The sequence below is a fragment of the Rhinopithecus bieti genome, unplaced genomic scaffold, assembly GCF_001698545.2.
Source record: "Rhinopithecus bieti isolate Rb0 unplaced genomic scaffold, ASM169854v2 scaffold_10017, whole genome shotgun sequence".
Classification (NCBI taxonomy): Eukaryota; Metazoa; Chordata; class Mammalia; order Primates; family Cercopithecidae; genus Rhinopithecus; species Rhinopithecus bieti.
In genome coordinates, this window is record NW_016806314.1 from 807,310 (window position 1) to 824,295 (window position 16,986).

Sequence of the window (16,986 nt, forward strand, 5' to 3'; positions counted from 1 at the left end):
GTAACTGGAATTTCCAGATTTAGAAGCTCTAGCTTTGTGATCAGATAAGCAGCATTCTCAGGCCCTTGTTGATCTGTAAAAACCATGATATGAGTGAAAGAGTGAAAGGTCATATGTTCTCTGCTGCCTACTGGGGAAGAGTGAGAGAAATTGCCCAAATGGTCCTTGGAGCCTCTGCCCTCTGGGCAGCTTTGCCCAGGGTCTCCCACTCCGTGCTCAGCCCACCCATTGTTCATAGGCTGGGTGGGAGGAAAATACCAGATTGGGCAGAGAAGCCTGGGTGTAAGACCTGACTTCACAAATTGGTTTCAGGAAAGGTCGTTCACCCCTCTGAACCTGTTTCATTAACTGTAAAATGGGGATAAGTGAGTATGTAATAAGATGTAGATAAATAAGAATTGGTGTAAACTGCCTGGCTCAGGGCTTGACACACGAGAGAACACCTGACATGTGAGAACCAGTCACCACTTATTGGACACAAGATTTGTGTTGCACAAGTACCTAGGATACAGACCCAGCTCAGAAGGAAACAAAAATGGGCCTTAAACCACCCTGCCCTGTGTTCCACCCCCCACCTTCTCTGATGAGCTAAGTCTCCAGGGGTCCCTGAATCCAATCTTCACACTAGAGCTGGAGCAGGCCTTCTCAAATGCCTCCTCACGGTGCTCCCCTACTCCGTGTCCTTAGTTAGGCCTCCCATAAAAGCCCCTGGACTGCATGCTGGGGGATCCTCTTGCTCCAGAGCTGATTCTGCTTGGTGGTGGTAATTTAAAATAAAAACCAAAAATGTACACGGCCTAAGATAAAATATGGAGATGGAGCTGTGGCTCATTCTTCTCTGTCCCCCAACCTGCCACGAGGGACTGGACTCAGAAGTCGGTGAAGTGGGTCACTCCAGGGCCTGGCCTGGCCTGCAGCCTCCACCCTCAGGCCCAGACAGCTGCTCTCCACTTCCCTGCCTATCAGTCCCCTGCTGCTGGTGCTCTGTGCCTAGCATTTGACTCAGTCCCGAGCCTATGACCCCATTCAGGCGAGGCCCTAGCAAAACTGGCTCTGCATGTAGGGAGGAGGGAACAGGGTCGGTGGTGCTGCTATGTCCCGCAGGGACCCTGGTAAGGCCATCGTGCGTCCCCTTCAGTTTGGAGGCTGGGATCTGGACAGAGTGGGAGACCCGCCGCTGGCCCCCTTGTGACCTTGGACAAAGCCTGGAGCTCCGTTTCTCCCGGTGCCCAGTGAGGGGTTTCGGAGTGTTCGGAGTCCTTTCTGGTCCTGGGTGGGAGTGGGCTTGCCTAGGGAACTCAGGCCCGCTCCAGGGACACCTACGCCCTTCCACTTTGGGGCAGGGAGGCGCCGGTCCAGGGCGGGGAGGAGCCACAGGTCCCGCCCTGCCCGCCTCGTCCAGGTGCTGCCACCGTAGCCGCCGCAGCCGCGGGGGGCCGCCCGCGCCCTCGTCCGAGCCCGCTCAGTGCCCATGGCCTTTCTGACCACCTGGAAGGAGGCGGCCTCCCGGAAAAGCGACCGCAGGTACCGGGCAGGGGCGGGGACTCGGCAGAAGGCGCGGACGGGACCAAGGGGCCGCCGGAGGACCCAACCGAGGTCGGGGAAACAGCTGAGGGGCACAGCTGGGGAAAGGGTTTGCGGCTGCTGGGCGTGGGGGTCGGCCGGAGGCCCGGGAGGGGCAGCGCCGTGCGCCCCTGCTCTCTCTCCTCGCCCCAGCAGGGCGGGGACTGGGGAGGGTAGACGCGGTCCCACCTGAGCGCCGCTCAGTGTCGCAAAACGCGGGCCATCTGCGAAGGCAACTCGGTGAGCGGGACCTCAGGCGGGGCTGGCGGTCAGGTGTGGGCAGCGGCGTCTGCGCTCAGCCCTCCATCCTCTCACCTGGTTCTCCCCAGGTCTGCGTGAGCCAAGTGTGGGCACGCTGTGTGCCCGGACAGATGAAGCCAGGGCCCTGTGTCCCTGAGGGGTTGTCCACATCCGAGGAGCAGGTGGGGGAACTCCTGGGTTCCAGTCCCAGTCCAGGGTGAGTTATGTGCACCCCAGCTCCTCCAAGACGAGCCCTCCAGGGTGTGTCAGCCACCTCCCTAGCTGGCCCTACCTCCGGGATAAGTTAGTGGGCCCCAGTTGTGCTCCTGTGAGAGGGGACGACAGGCCTGACCTCTCTTTGGAGGTTCAGCCCTCCCTGCATATTTACATCTTCTGAGGTTCAGCCCTTCCCTTTATACTTACATCTTTAAAGTTCACCCTGCTGTGCCAGGGAGAGGGGAATGCAACTGTCCTGTGAATACCTCAAACTTGGCAAGCCCCAAACCTGTTCCTCCTCCGGTGTCCCCGTGTCAGTGAATGGTTGCCCAAGCCCGAAACCAGGGAGTCATCCCTGACAACTCCCTACCTTACTCCCACCCCCGTCTACAAGTCCTGTTGATTTTACCTCTCAATGTCTCTCAAAGCTGTTTATTCTCCTTGGACTATTGCATCAGGCCCCCTTCCCCAGCTCCTCCAGGCTCTCCCTTTCTACACATCCTTTCTAAAGCAAAAACCAGACCAAGCCATTTTCTACTTTAAAACCCTTCCATGGGCCAGGCATAGTGGTTCATGCCTGTAATCCCAACACTTTGGGAGGCCAAGCGGGAGGATCGCTTGAGCCCAGGAATTTGAGAGCAGCCTAGGACACATAGCAAGACCCTATTTCTATATAAATAAAGGAAAAAACATTAAAGAAAATAAAACCCTTCCATGGCTCTCCACCACCCTTTGGCGGCTCTCATTCAGCCTTTCAGCGCACATTGTTGAGCACTGGTGTGCTGGGCCAGCACTGTACTAGGCACTGCAGGTATGGTGTTACTTCAGACATATAGGTCCTGCTCTTAGTGACCAGGTTCTAGTGGGAGAGAGACATAAACAAGTAGACAAACAAGTAAACATCAGAAAATGGATGCTGGGCGAGGTATACAATAAGATAATGTGATGCACAGTAACATTGGCGGTGCTGAAGCATTGCAGGCAGGTTAGCTCACATCAAAGCCTGAGCTGTGTCTGAGAAGAAAGGAGGGCGAGTGATGGAAGATCACTGAGACCCAGGAAGCAGGCTGGCCAGAACAAACAGGACCAGGAATTTAGGTTTCACTGTGTGGTGGTAAACCACTAGAGAGCTTTAGCAGGGCATTTACTTATTTAAAGATGACCATGCTGTCCTATGGAGAAAGGATTTTTGTGGACAGACCATTTCAATGCTGGATCACTGTCACCTCTTCCTTTTCTGTTTCTCCACTACTTATGGAAAGGGGACAGGGCTCATTTGTCCCCATGTTCCCAGAGCACAGCACATAATGGGGCTCGGAGTGCATTTCGGTTTTGATGAGGACATGAGGGGATGATTTCTGAGGAGCACGAGATCTCTGGGCCACATGGCTTTCTTGCCTTCCAGGACCTGCCCTGCCTGGGAGAATCCAGCTATGCATCATCCTGTGAGCACCTGGGAGCTTTCGGGGTCTCCTGTGTGTGTATGTTACTCACCTCTCAGTGTGCAGGGAGAGCTGAGGGGAGGCTGGCGTGATGGTCCAGGAGAGAGATGCTGAGGTGTGGGTTAGGAGAATGGAGGGAATGTGAGACAGACTCTAAGAAGGAAGAATTGAGAAGCAGTGAAGGGACAGGCTGAGGAGAAGGTGTGGGGGTGGTCTCTGGTCAAGCAGAGGCCTCCACATCCCCCAGTGGGCCTGTGTGAGGAAGTGCACTGTGAGCCCGCGCACATGCGCCTTTGTACTTCAGCCGGAACTTGCTGGGCACAAATACCCAGAGAATTTGTGTGGACAACTCCCGGTTGCCCACACAAGGTCTCACACCCGAGGCTCAAACCTGGGACTCCATTATCCCAGCTCAGGACCTGTGACCTCTCCACCTTCACCCCTCGCCCACCACACCACCCTGTGTCCCACAGCATAGCCAAGGGCAAAGAACTTGGCAGGAGGATGGAGATGTGGAGGGGTGCTCAACCACTGCTCTGCCGCTTACTTACTGGCTCTTTGACATTGATTCATTGTCTGATCTATGTGAGCCTCAGTTTCCTCAGCTGTAAAATAATAGCTACTCTCTGAGCTGTGGAAAGATCTATTGAAGTCATTTGTAAAGGACCTAACAGTCCCTGGGGCATATTCGGTGTTCACTTCCTTCTCGGTTACTGGTATGAGATAATCTTCCTTCCAGGGTATTTCCATTGAGCAGAGGGGATTCTGAAAGGTTTGGGAGTCAATTGTGGGATTCCAGGCACCAGGATTGGGTAGCTGGGAACTGCTGGGAAAAGGAAAGTGGACCATTCCTAACGCCCATGCATCTTACAGTGGGGACCACCCCCCTACTCAGTCTACGAATCAGGCCCTTCTTAGCCATACCATAGCTAAGTCATGGTAGAAGCGCCCACTCGTGGTAGGAGACAGCACCAAAACTAAAAGGGAGTATACAGACAGGCAGATTGCTTTGGAGAGAGTAATTGAGTGGCAGATCTGCTGTGGGAGGGAGGGGCCTCCTCAAGACTGGAGAGGCCCAGCCTAGGAGGCTGGAGGCCTGCTAGGACTGCTTTAGTCAGAATTCCTGCTCTTGAGCCTGAATTCTCCTGAGCCTGAGCTGGAGGAGCTCTCAGATGCTTCTAGGTTGGGAGTTTCTAATTTGGTGGCTGGAATCCTTGGGTGGCTTTGGGGTCTCTTCCTTGGGAATTAATTTGGACTTGAGGCCGGTGCTGAGTTTTGACCTCTGTGATTCTCAGATCCTGCGAGTTGTAGCATTTGTGATTCCCAGACTTGTGATTTAAAATTCCAAGTTTTACAGCGTTGAAGCTTTTAATCCCAGGACTCTGCTCTGCCCCCTGTTGCTGAGGATGACTGTAAGGGGTAGGAGAGGGCTCTAGTGTGAGAGGCACATTGTGGTCCCTCAGATCCTCAATCCCTGATGACAAGACCTTGAAAGATATTCAAGCAACCTTTGTCCCACTATCAGCTATGGAGGGTTTTAAACTTGGAACATTTAGGTCCTTTTGGGTGTCATTGAGAAACAGATTTGGGTTGCAACTTCAGTTCTGCCAGCATGCCACATTTCCTGTAACCTCTTCAAATCTGTGATCTGAGGTGCTTGATTGGCTTTGTTCTTTCCTGAAGATTTCTGCCTCTCAACGCAGTTTCTCTCTGTGGCCAGCTCCATTCTCTCCTAACACTCACCTGCTTCTCCACTCAGTACGAGACATGGCTGCCAGCAACTTTCAAGCTCAAGTCCTGGATGGTAAATCAAAGCAGTGAGAAGTACTCTGGAGCCACGTAAGCTGGTTTTGTTTTTTTGGTGTGTGTGGGGGCCTGGGGTGGGGAGGTGTTATTTTTTGTGAGACATCCTTCCTCAGATACATACAGGCTTGTCACCCAGGCTGGAATGCAATGGTGCGATCTCGGCTCACTGCAACCTCCACCTTCCGGGTTCTCCTGCCTCAGCCTCCTGAGTAGCTGGAATTACAGTCATGCGCCACCTCGCCCGGCTAATTTTGTATTTTTAGTAGAGACGGGGTTTCACCATGTTGGCCAGGCTGATCTCAAACTCCTGACCTCAAGTGATCCCCCCACCTCAGCCTCCCAAAGTGTTGGGATTACAGGCGTGAGCCACTGTGCCTGGCCTTAGGCTGGTTTTGAAGCCTGACTCTGAGACTTTCTAGCAGTATGACTTTTGACAGGCTGTTTAGCTTCTCGTGCCTCAGTTTCCTCATCTGTAAAATAGGGGTAATGTTAGGACTCGCCTCCCAGGATTGTTTTGAGGATCGGATGAGCTAGTTTACCTAAAGCCTGGCACACTGCTATATCAGCGCACGTGATTATTATAAGAGGAAGGGCTAGGCCGGGCGCGGTGGCTCACGCCTGTAATCCCAGCACTTTGGGAGGCCGAGGTGGGCAGATCACCAGGTCAGCAGATCGAGACCATCCTGGCTAACACGGTGAAACCCTGTCTGTACTAAAAATACAAAAAATTAGCCGGGCGTGGTGGTGGGCGCCTGTAGTCCCAGCTACTCGGGAGGCTGAGGCAGGAGAATGGCGTGAACCCGGGAGGTGGAGGAGCTTGCAGTAATCCTCGAGCTACTGCACTCCAGCCTGGGAGACAGCGAGACTCCGTTTCAAAAAAAAAAAGAAGAAGAAGAAGAAGGGCTTCACCAGTTTTAGTCTGAAAAAGCTCAGGAGACTACTCTGACTAGTGCTTCCTTCAACCAATCACTGTTCCCTGAGAGGTGGGGTCAAGCAGGAGGAGGCTCCTCAGTCAGCCAATGGGCTGTAGAAGAGGGGAGGAGAAAGGGGGCGTGATGCGGGAGGAGGGCAGCATTTAGCAAATGTGACCACAGAGCAGACCTTAAAGCTGTAATTTCATGACACACCCAACTTATGATATATTTGGAGCACCCTGCCCATTCCTCTGAGTCCCTCTGCTGTTTTTGATGCGCTGAGATCTGAAAACCGAAAGGTCCCTTGTGGCCCCTCTGGGGGCCTGTGCCACCCACTACTCTTCTGTGTTGTAGCCTTGCCAAACACAGCCATTCTCTCCCTGACTGCCACCACCACCCTGGCCTAGTGGGGGAATGGTCGCCGAGGCACTTTGCTAGATCACCTTTCTTAATTCGCTCCCATTCAGGCTGCTATAATGAAACAACATAAACTGGGTAGCTCATAAACAGCAGAAATAAATTTCTCACAGTTCCGGAGGATGGGAAGTCCAAGATCAAGGCAGATTCAGTATCTGATGAGGGCCTGCTTTCTGGCTCGTAGATGGTGCTTTCTTGCTGCGTCTTCACATGGAAGAAGGGGCGCGGAGTCTCTCTTGAATTTCTTTTATAAGGGCACCAACCCTGTTCATGAGGGCTCTGCACCCATGGCCTAATCACCTCCCAAAGGGCCCACCTCCTAATACCATCATCTTAGGCGTAAGGATTTCCACATATGAATGTTGAGGGGATGCAAACTGTCACTCTATAGCAATAACCCCACGCCATTGGTGGGACAGACCCTTCCCTTAATTCCCCAGCAGCTTGACTGCGGCCAGGCTATACCTTATCTATTTATTTATTAATTTATTTTGGTAGAGATGGGGTTTCACCATGTTGCCCAGTCTGGTCGTGAACTCCTGGCCTCAAGTGATCCTCCCACCTCAGCCTCCCAAAGTGCTGGGATTATAGGCATGAGCCACCATGCCTGTTCAGGCTTTAATTTTTAAAAACACCTTAGGCAGCAAGGAGTGAGGGACAGATGATTTTATGATGTTATGGCCCTCTCCCCTCAGCCATTCTGGAAGGAGCCTTCCTGTAGAACTTCCACATCTGGGAGGGCCCAATGTGTCTTCCAACATCTTCTTTCCCAGGAGAAAAGAGGAATTTTTCTCTTAGCCCAAGATTCCCAAGCCTTCCTTTCTTATGCTAAGATCAGCTATAAAATAATATATCAGTCTTTCCCAGGTGAACAGCAGTGCAGAAATCTACCACTTTCAAGTAAAATCCTTTCCTGCCCTATAAATGGCTGGTCCTTTGCACCATGACCCCCCTGCCAAAAGGACAATTATATTAGGACTAGGTAGGACATCAGAGACCCCATCCCCGTGGAACTGGGCTAAGACACTCCATTCCTTTTGGCTCCCTTTCTTCCCATGGGAGTGAAATTTGTTTTGCCTCCTGCAGCCTCAGGTGTTACTCCTTAGCTTCCCTCTTACAGGGTCTGCTCTGACCAGCACCCACACCCTGCAAGAAGCAGCACTGCTGCCACTCAATTAATTTCGGGCTAAGAAACATCCTTCCTCAGATACATACAGTAGCTAAATCTCAGATTGAAAGAAACTGCTAAGTAAATGAGTATGTGAGCAATTGCTTTACATCTGGGTGGTTGAAAGGCATACCAAAGGGCTGTCCCTGAGCACAGGACAAGCCACTCAAAAGAGGATAAATCAGGTTGGGCGCGGTGGCTCACACCTGTAATCCCAGCAGTTTGGGAGGCCAAGGCGGGTGGATCACTTGAGGTCAGGAGTTCAAGACCAGCCTGGCCAACATGGTGAAACCTTGTCTCTACTAAAAATACAAAAATTAGCCAGGCCGGGGGCCGTGGCTCACACCTGTAATCTCAGCACTTTGGGAGGCTGAGGCGGGCAGATCATTTGAGGTTAGGAGTTTGGGACCAGCCTGGCCGACATGGTGCATGCCCATAATCTCAGCTACTTGGGAGGCTGAGGTGGGAGGATCACTTGAAACCGGGAGTTGGAGGTTACAGTGAGCCAAGATCGCACCACTACACTACAGCTTGGACAACAGAGTAAGACTCTGTCTCAAAAAAAAAAAAAGGAAGATAAATCTCCACTTGACAGTGCTGCACTCGGGTGGGCACCCTTCTCTCCTCCTTTGCTTGCCACTGCTCCCTCCAAGCCCCAGCTCCTCTCCCCTGGACACCTTCTGAACTTGCCTGCTGCCTCCAGAATGTTCTCTTCCCCTTTCTCTGTGATCTGTAATGAAAGAGACCTGCCTTTGACTGTGCCCTAACAGCCAGCATGTGACATGTAGCATCATCTGTAATCCACACAACTCTGACCAGGGAAGCCTTGTTTTCTCCACTTTAATAGATGAGGAAAGTTAGGCACAAGGAGGTGAAGAGTGTTGCCCTGGATTATAGTGAAGAAGCCAAAATTCAGATTCAAATATGCTATTCCCTGCACTATATTGTACTACCTCCCCCAGAAATGGCTTCAGTACCTCTTCATGCTTCCTAACATGCACAGATGTCAGGGTTTTCCTTTTAATATTAGGTGGCTAATTTTGTGTTCTGCTTTCTTCATATTTTTCCGTATTCTAGCAAATTACTTTATGCAGCAAGCCTTTTTATTGAGGCAGGCACTGTTCTAGTCACTGGAAATATATTAGAGAACAAAATAGTAATGCAAAAACAAAAAAACTCATGAAGCTGGGCACAACCACATGTCCCTAGAGTCTCAGCTACTCAGAAGGCTGAGGTGGGAGGATCACTTGAACCCAGGAGTTCAAGACCAGCCTGGGCGATAAAGTGAGACCCCACTCAAAACAAACAAACAAAAACCCTACCTGTGGAACTTAGTTTAATGGGGAGAGGGAGAATAAATGAATAAGCAAAATCAAAAGCTGTCACATGACAACAAGCACTGTGGAAAAATAATGCAGGGCAGAAGAACTGGGAGGATGGGGGCAGGGGTTCAACTTTAAACAGAATGGGGCCGGGGGCCGTGGCTCACACCTGTAATCTCAGCACTTTGGGAGGCTGAGGCGGGCAGATCATTTGAGGTCAGGAGTTTGGGACCAGCCTGGCCGACATGGTGAAATCCAGTCTCTATTAAAAATATAAAAATTAGCCGTGCATGGTGGGGGGCACCTGTAGTCTCAGCTACTCGGGAGGCTGAGGCAGGAGAATCACTTGAACCCGGGAGGCAGAGGTTACAATGAGCTATGACTGTGCCACTGCACTCCAGCCTGGGCGACACAGTGAGACTCCATCTCAGAAAAAAATGTATCAAACAGAATGGTCAGGGAAGGCCTCACAGAGATGGTGATATTTGAGCTGAGACCTGAAGAAGGTGAAGTAGTGAATCGTGTGAGAAGAGCATTCCAGGCAGAGGGAATAGCGAGTCCAAAGGGCCTGAAGTAGGAATGTGCCTGGCATATTTGCAGGTGAGCAAGGAGGCTGGTGTGGCTGAAATAAGAGAGGGAATAAAGGGAAATGATGTTGGGAGATGATGGGAGCATACAGATTGTGCAGGGCCTCCTGAGCCATAGACAGACTAGTTTTTGCACTGAGGAACATGGGGAGCCTTTACAGGGCTTTGAGCAGAGTTGTGATGTGATCTGACCTAAGGGTCAAATGGGACTGGTGCTGTGTGGATAATAGACAGTAGCAGACTATGGTTGTGTGCCACCATGCTCAGCTAAGTTTTTATTTTTTGTAGAGACAGGGGTTTCACTATGTTGCCAAGGCTGGTCTCCAACTTCTGGCCTCAAGCAATCCTCCTGCCTTGGCCTCTCAGAGTCCTGGGATTACAGGCAGATGGAGCCAATTTCTATTCCCACCTGCAGTGTGTCAGGTAGCTCATATACCCTAAAGATATGTAGCTCATTTAATCCTTGCAACAACCTAATGAGGTTGGTGCCATCGTCATCCCCATTTCAGAAACGAGGTTGCTGGCCCAGGGTGTCAGGTGCAAGCCCTGGCTTTCAAACCTGCTCTCTGAACTACTGTCTAATTGGATGAGTTCCTTGGGACTGCTCAGCTAGGACATAGTGGGGCCAGGAGTCCATCCAGATCTTCTTGGCTCTGCATCCCAAGTTCTGACCCCTGAAAGGATGCCACTCAATGCTGGAAACCCCTCATTAGAGCTCTGACCCCTTTTTTCAGTTAGAGCTGTTCTTGGTCCCTTGTGCTAACCCAGGCTCCTTCCTTAGACCTACCCTCAGCAGCTCCTCGAGACCAGACTTGGGTAGAAGAGCCCAGATCCTAGAACACAGACCCTCAGAGCAGGGAGAGCCCTTGAATTCTTGGCCCAAATTTCTCTCCCCTTTATATCTGGTGGGAAGAGGAACTGCCCCAGAATGAGGCAGTGACTTGCAAAAGGTCACATAGCTAGTGGAGGGCAGAGTCCATGCCTGCCCAAGGAGCAGGAATAGATCCTTCCTTAAAGGCCCTTGCCAGAAAATATTTAAGATCCGTCACTGTCACAGCCCTCCGAAGGCCCTTTGTTGATGGGCCTGTTCACTTGCGAATTGCTAACGAGCCCAAGCCTGTAACCTGCGAGGGTGGGGCTCACTCGCTTTAAGAAAACCTGCTTTGCCAGGCGCGGTGGCTCAAGCCTGTAATCCCAGCACTCTGGGAGGCCGAGGCGGGCGGATCACAAGGTCAGGAGATCGAGACCATCCTGGCTAACATGGTGAAACCCCGTCTCTACTAAAAAATACAAAAAACTAGCCGGGTGAGGTGGTGGGCGCCTGTAGTCCCAGCTACTCGGGAGGCCGAGGCAGGAGAATGGCGTGAACCTGGGAGGCGGAGCTTGCAGTGAGCCAGGATCCGGCCACTACACTCCAGCTTGGGTGACAGTGAGACTCCGTCTCAAAAAAAAAAAAAAAAAACAAACAAACAAACAAACAAAAAAAACAAAAAAAGAAAACCTGCTTTATAGTCAGTAGTTCAGTGGGAGAGGAAGGGTTCTAGAGTCTGAAGAGGGGGGATCTGGGCTGGCAGAGGCTGCAGGTGTTGGGGAGGGGCACTTCATGCCAGGGAAAGGCCTGGAGGAAGGGGCTGGGATGGATGCTGAGAAGGGGGAAGGAGTCACCCAAATAATGCTCAGTAATCCGCACAGCATCCCTGAGAGTTTGGGATTATTATCCCAGGTTTACAGATGGGAAAACTGAGGTTCTGAGAGGTACAGGCAGAGCTGACTTCATGGCTTAAGCTCTTTCTACAACAATGGTATCATGTGTCACCACCTGCATCCCCCATTTCTATGACCTCTCCCACTTAAAACACCCCTCCTTTCTTCTCTTCTTCCCCTTTTCCCTGGAGAATAAAGAATCAAGACCTGGGTTCAAGCTATGGCTAGATGTTGGTCCAAGCCTCTATTTTCTCATCTGTAGGATGGGAGGTGATGCTATTACAAACTTTCTAGGGCATTCTGAGGTCTCACTTAATAGGTATTTATTAAGGGCCTTCTTTTTTTTATTTTTTAGACAAGAGTTTCTCTCTGTCATCCAGGCTGGAGTGCAATGGTGTGATCTCGGCTCACTGTAAGCTCCACCTCCTGGGTTCAAGCCTCAGCCTCCCGAATAGCTGGGATTACAGGTGTCCACCACCACCACTGGCTAATTTTTTTTGTATTTTTAGTAGAGACGGGGTTTCACCATGTTGGCCAGGCTGTTCTTGAACTCTTGACCTCAAGTGATCTGCCTGCTTCAGCCTCCCAAAGTGCTGGGATTACAGGCATGAGCCACTGTGCCCGGCCATATTAAGGGCCTTCTTAAGTTGACAATGGCACGGGTGAAAGCAGTCTGTGAAGGTTCTTCACAGCAACAGCACAGCAAAGGTTCTGACAACAGCACAGCAAACATGGCAGGCCTGCAGTCTCCAACTACAGTTGATTGAGAGGTGTGGTGACACTGGTGATTTGTTCTTGCATGCTGGGGAGGAAACGAGGGAGAAAAGCAGGCCTGGTATCTCCCAGGTGTAACGCACCAGGAAACAGGTCTCCTGACAGGAGGAAGGCACCCAGGACTCAGGATGCTCTCCCATCGCCTCAAGGTGGGAACACACAGGTGATCCAAGTAAGGTCACCTGAGTTGGGGAGGCAGAAATGATGATGGTGACTCACAGACCCCCCTGCGCTGGGGCTGAGCCAGAGCTCCTGGGGGCTGGGAATGGCCTGGGTGGGGCCCTCCTGAGGGGTGGGCCACTCTGATGTGCTGACTCACCAGGTGAGTGGCTCCAGCATCACTGTCCCCGTGGTGGTGTGGGGAGAGTTCCAGCTCTAAAGGCAGCTCTTCTGCTTCCCTTACTGAGCTAATTTTTCATCTGTGAAATGGGGAGGAAAGTAGTGTCTAGTGGTACACCACAACCATCACCAGGGCATTTATATAGCACTCTGCTATTTTCTTTATTTTTTTTTTTTTGAGACAGGGTCTTGCTCTGTTACACAGGCTGGAGTGCGGTGGCACCATCACGGCTCACTGCAGCCTCAACCTCCTGTGCTCAATTGATCCTCCTGCCTCAGACTCTGGAGTAGCTGGGACTGCGTACCCCAGGCCGGGCTTTTTTTTTTTTTTTTTTTTCTGAGATGGAATTTCACTCTTGTTGCCCAGGCTGGAATACGATGGTGCTATCTTGACTCACTGCAACCTCCACCTCCCGGGTTCAAACGATTCTTCTGCCTCAGCCTCCCAAGTAGCTGGGATTACAGGCATGTACCATCATGCCTGGCCAATTTTGTATTTTTAGTAGAGTCAGGGTTTCCCCATGTTGGTCAGGCTGGTCTTGAACTCCTGACCTCAGGCGATCCGCCTGTCTCAGCCTCCCAAAGTACTGGGATTACAGGCATGAGCCACCGTGTCCGGTCGCCTAAAGGTAATTTTATACAATATTTTTAGTAATTTTGTGCATGAAACAAAGTTTGTGTACACTGAACCATCAGAAAGCAGAAGTGTCACTCTCTCAGTCACCCATGTGGACAACCTGTGATTATTTGGCATCATCATCATTTTTGACTCTGAATTTATGTGCTCCCAATAAGCATTTTTTTACCCTTATTCACACATAAGTACTTAACAATAAAAATATAACATGCCATTAATGCAGTGAAAAAATAAAGTATTCAGGGTAACTCAGCAGCATGTGAGCATCAGTAGAATGCCTGTGGCCGCTGTGACAACAGCACAGCAAACATGGCAGGCCTGCAGTCTCCAACTACAGTGCTGAAAAAGCTTCAAGTTTCAGCCTGGGCGTGGTGGTTTACGCCTGTAATTCCACTGTGGGAGGCCAAGGTAGGCGGATCACTTGAGGTCCAGAGTTTGAGACCAGCCTGGCCAACAAGGCAAAACCCTGTCTCTACCAAAAATACAAAAATCAGCTGGGCATGGTGGCACATCCCTGTAATCTCAGCTACTCAGGAGGCTATGAGATGAGAATCACTTGAACCCTGGAGATGGAGGTTGTGGTGAGCCGAGATCACGAGATCGTGCCACTGCACTCCAGCCTGGACAACAGAGACTCTGTCTCAAAAAAAAAAGAGAAAAAAAAAAAAGCTTCAAATTTTGGAGCATTCTGGATTTCAGTTTTTCAAATTAGGAATGCTCAACCTGTATTGGTAAATTTGTATTTTTTTTTGAACAGTGGCCTCCCCATTGTAAGCTTCTGGATCCACTCCCGGTTACACGAACGACTAACAAGTGACAAGGGAGGAAGGTGTGTTCCACACAGAAGGAACAGCATGTTTGAATGCCTAGAGATTTGAAAGTGCATGGCATGCGATAGGGGCCCCAGCCTCATCACCCTCTTTACACGTACTGCTGGTGGCCTCACCATCCTCACCCTTTCCCACCTCCATGCTTTCATCCATGCTGCTCCCGGATCTGGTACACCCTCTCCACGACTTCAGTTTGTTTAAATAATATAAACTTCAAGGCTCAGTTCTGTCACCACCTCTTCCAGGAAGCTCCCCAGGCTCTCCCCTTGTCTGAATTCTTTATAGTTGCTGGTGGATGTCATCATAGCTTACTTCTAGTAGTTAATTATCTTTTTCGTGCCTGTATATGAGACTCCCAGAGATGGGATGATTCTTGCAAATGAGCACCTGGCCGCTGCTCACAAATGGGCAGGATGGGACTTCACTGCCTTTCCAGGCAGCCTGCTTAGATTTAAGCAGCTACCACCAAGCCCAAACTGCCTGGCTCCCCTGGGATCTGGTGCAAGTCCTGTCCCCACCGTGGTTGCTTCTGCAGGCTGTCCCCTTCTGCTTCTTCTTCTGGCGTCCTCGAGGTCATGGTTGCTCCAGGGGAGCTACAGTCCTTCCTTACTTCTGTCCCTTCCTTTGTCAAGGGACAGCTCTAATGGCAGCCACATGCTCTGATGAGTCATGGTTAAGAGCAGCATCTGGAGCCAGGAGGTGGTGGCTGGTTAACTCTTCATGGGCCAGTGGCTCTCTCTGCCAGAAGATCAGGTCAGGTGGAGACACTCGCCTCAGGGCTCGGTGCACAGTGGACATTTGGGGAGTGTTGTCGGTGACCCCCACACAAGCACTGGGAATGCCAGGGAGAGGGGGCCAAGTGGGGAAGGGGCCAGAGTGTTGGCTTTGGATTCAGGAGGGATGGATTCCAGTCCTAGCTTGCCACTTACTAGGTGAGTGACCATGCGTGAATCAAATGAACCGCAGGCCTCAGTTTTCCCATCTATAAAATAGCAATTATGGGGATCATTTGAGAAGGCAGTGTGAACTGCCAGTTAGCGGTGACTGCTAAACCGTGTTTTTCCCGCCTTCTGGTCTCCTGCAGTCACTCAGTGGGCAAGATGGTGGGATTAAAATCCAGGCCTGGCTCTGGGGGCTGTCTTTGTCTGCACGAATGCCCTAATTAATGCGGGAGCATGGTGACGGCTCAGGTGGGGGCCGCTTCGGAGCGGGAGCTGTGGGGAGGGGAAGTGACAGTAAAGTGGACCTCAGGTCCCGGAGAACTTCTAGCGCCAAATAGGTGGGGACGTGTGAGGAGGGCGCGAGCTCCCGGCCCGGGCGGTGTCTGCGCAGAGGGCGCCGGGCTCTCACCTGTCGGAGCGGGGGTGGGGGCCGCCCGAACCCCCTGGCGGTGCAGGAGCGCGGGTCGCCGCAGGCGGCCATGGCCTCACGGTGCGGGTGGGGAGACAGAGGCCCGGCCCGGCCCCGCCGCCTTCCCCGCCCCCGGCGGCGCCCCTCCCCGGGCCGCCGCGTCCGGCGGACCGCACAGCGCCCGGCTCGGGGGTTCGGCGGGCAGCACCTGGCCGCGGCTGCGTCCGGCTGGGGCCAGCGCAGCCCGGGCCCCCTCCGGCGAGACCTTTTCGGGCTGGCGCTCCGGGAGCCCTGCCCGCGGGGTATTTGTCGGTGGGAGGCCGGGGCCGGGGCGGGCGCCCGGCTGGGCCGGGGGCGGTGGGCGGCGCACGCCAGGCCCTCCCCGGCGCACCAGCCTGGGGCCGCACTGCGGCTTCCACCCCGCCTGGCCCCTGGGAACCGCCGCCGCCGCTGTTAGGAGTGGGGGCGGGCTGCGAGGAGGCGGAGGCGCGGAGACCCCGGGTTGGTCACTCCCCTTCTGGGTCCCAACTTTCTCATGGAGCTATAGTCACAGACACATTCAGAGCAGCCTTCCCCACCTGCCTCGTGGCGTTCACTCCTGTGGGGTGGGCCCTGTTACTCTCATCCCCGTTACAGATGAGGAAACTGAGGCACAGCACTTAAGTGACTTGTCATCGATCACCCAGGAGGTAAGAGTTGGGGGTAGGATTTGAACTCAGTTCTGTCTGTTGTCAGATCCCCCTACCCCATCATCTTCAGGGACATTAGGGGAATTTAAACGGCTAAGGTATGGGCCAGCTGGTCCTATTGGGTGCAGCAGGAACCTGGGTAGTAAAAAGTGAGTATTGTCACCTTCAACGTGGCTCTCCTGCCCAACCCTACCCACATCCCACTGAGAAACCCCTATGGGACCCCTACCTAGATCACCCCCGCCAGTGACAGACACTACTGTGGGGAGACCTTCAGCAACTCTCTGCTTTTCCTGGGCCCCAGTGGGCAGGGAAGGGGCAGCTGCTAGGAGCCCTGACGGCTGGGAGGTTGCTGGGCAGAGAGCCAGCCCAGGTGAGCTGGGAGGAGGGCTCACCCTGCCTGGAGCCTCACCACCAGTGACAATATTTGCTAAGGGCCGGAGGCATGACACATGAACAGGGAGGTGACGAGGCTGGTGCCAGCTGGCAGCTAGAAGCCTCCACAGGGCTTGCATGTGTGTGGCTGTATCAGGGCTTGGAAGCTGGGTTGCTGGGGGACACCCTGGCCTGGGAGAGGGTTGCGTGGCGAGTTTCAGCTTGATCATCTTTGTTGTATGACTTTGGCCAGTCCTTTACACTTCCCAGACTTCTGGTCCCTCCTTTGGAAAACACAGAGAAGTGGGATTGGCTGCTCCTTTCCTGCTCTGGGCCCAAGTCTTTGTAAAGCTGGAGGCTGGGTAGGTTCCTTCTGCGCAGCCCTGACTGAGCACCACCACCCTGCTGGTCCAGAAAAGTGGTTTCCAGGAGAGAAGGAGGGCATGGAGCAAGGTATCTATCAAAGAAGTCTAGACTCCAGGGCTGAAAACCACATTCATCCCACTTCCTTATATGCTTACATCCCTGCCTAAGTGCCCTCTACAACCCTGGGCTCCTCTGGCCCTGCTGCAGGCCTCAGGACAGCAAGCTTGCTCTTCTCACGGGGGTGGGT

The 16,986-nt window shown here is 52.6% G+C and overlaps 1 protein-coding gene across 6 annotated transcripts in view; it reads left to right on the plus strand.

The window, feature by feature from the left end:
- The first annotated feature begins 1,413 nt into the window (after positions 1-1,413).
- Positions 1,414-16,986, plus strand: part of TTC39A (tetratricopeptide repeat domain 39A) — a 58,253-nt gene continuing 42,680 nt past the window's right edge. Inside the window, exons 1-2 of one of the 6 annotated variants that reach the window (XM_017875441.1) lie at positions 1,444-1,524; positions 1,893-2,020. In XM_017875441.1, coding sequence (XP_017730930.1) covers positions 1,935-2,020 — 86 coding nt within the window. In that variant the 5' untranslated portion in view covers positions 1,444-1,524; positions 1,893-1,934. Of the gene's footprint in view, positions 1,525-1,892; positions 2,021-5,220; positions 5,301-14,703; positions 14,892-15,487; positions 15,612-15,839; positions 15,999-16,986 lie in introns of those variants that run through there. The other 5 variants (XM_017875444.1, XM_017875442.1, XM_017875440.1 and 2 more) reach the window with 5 other exon arrangements.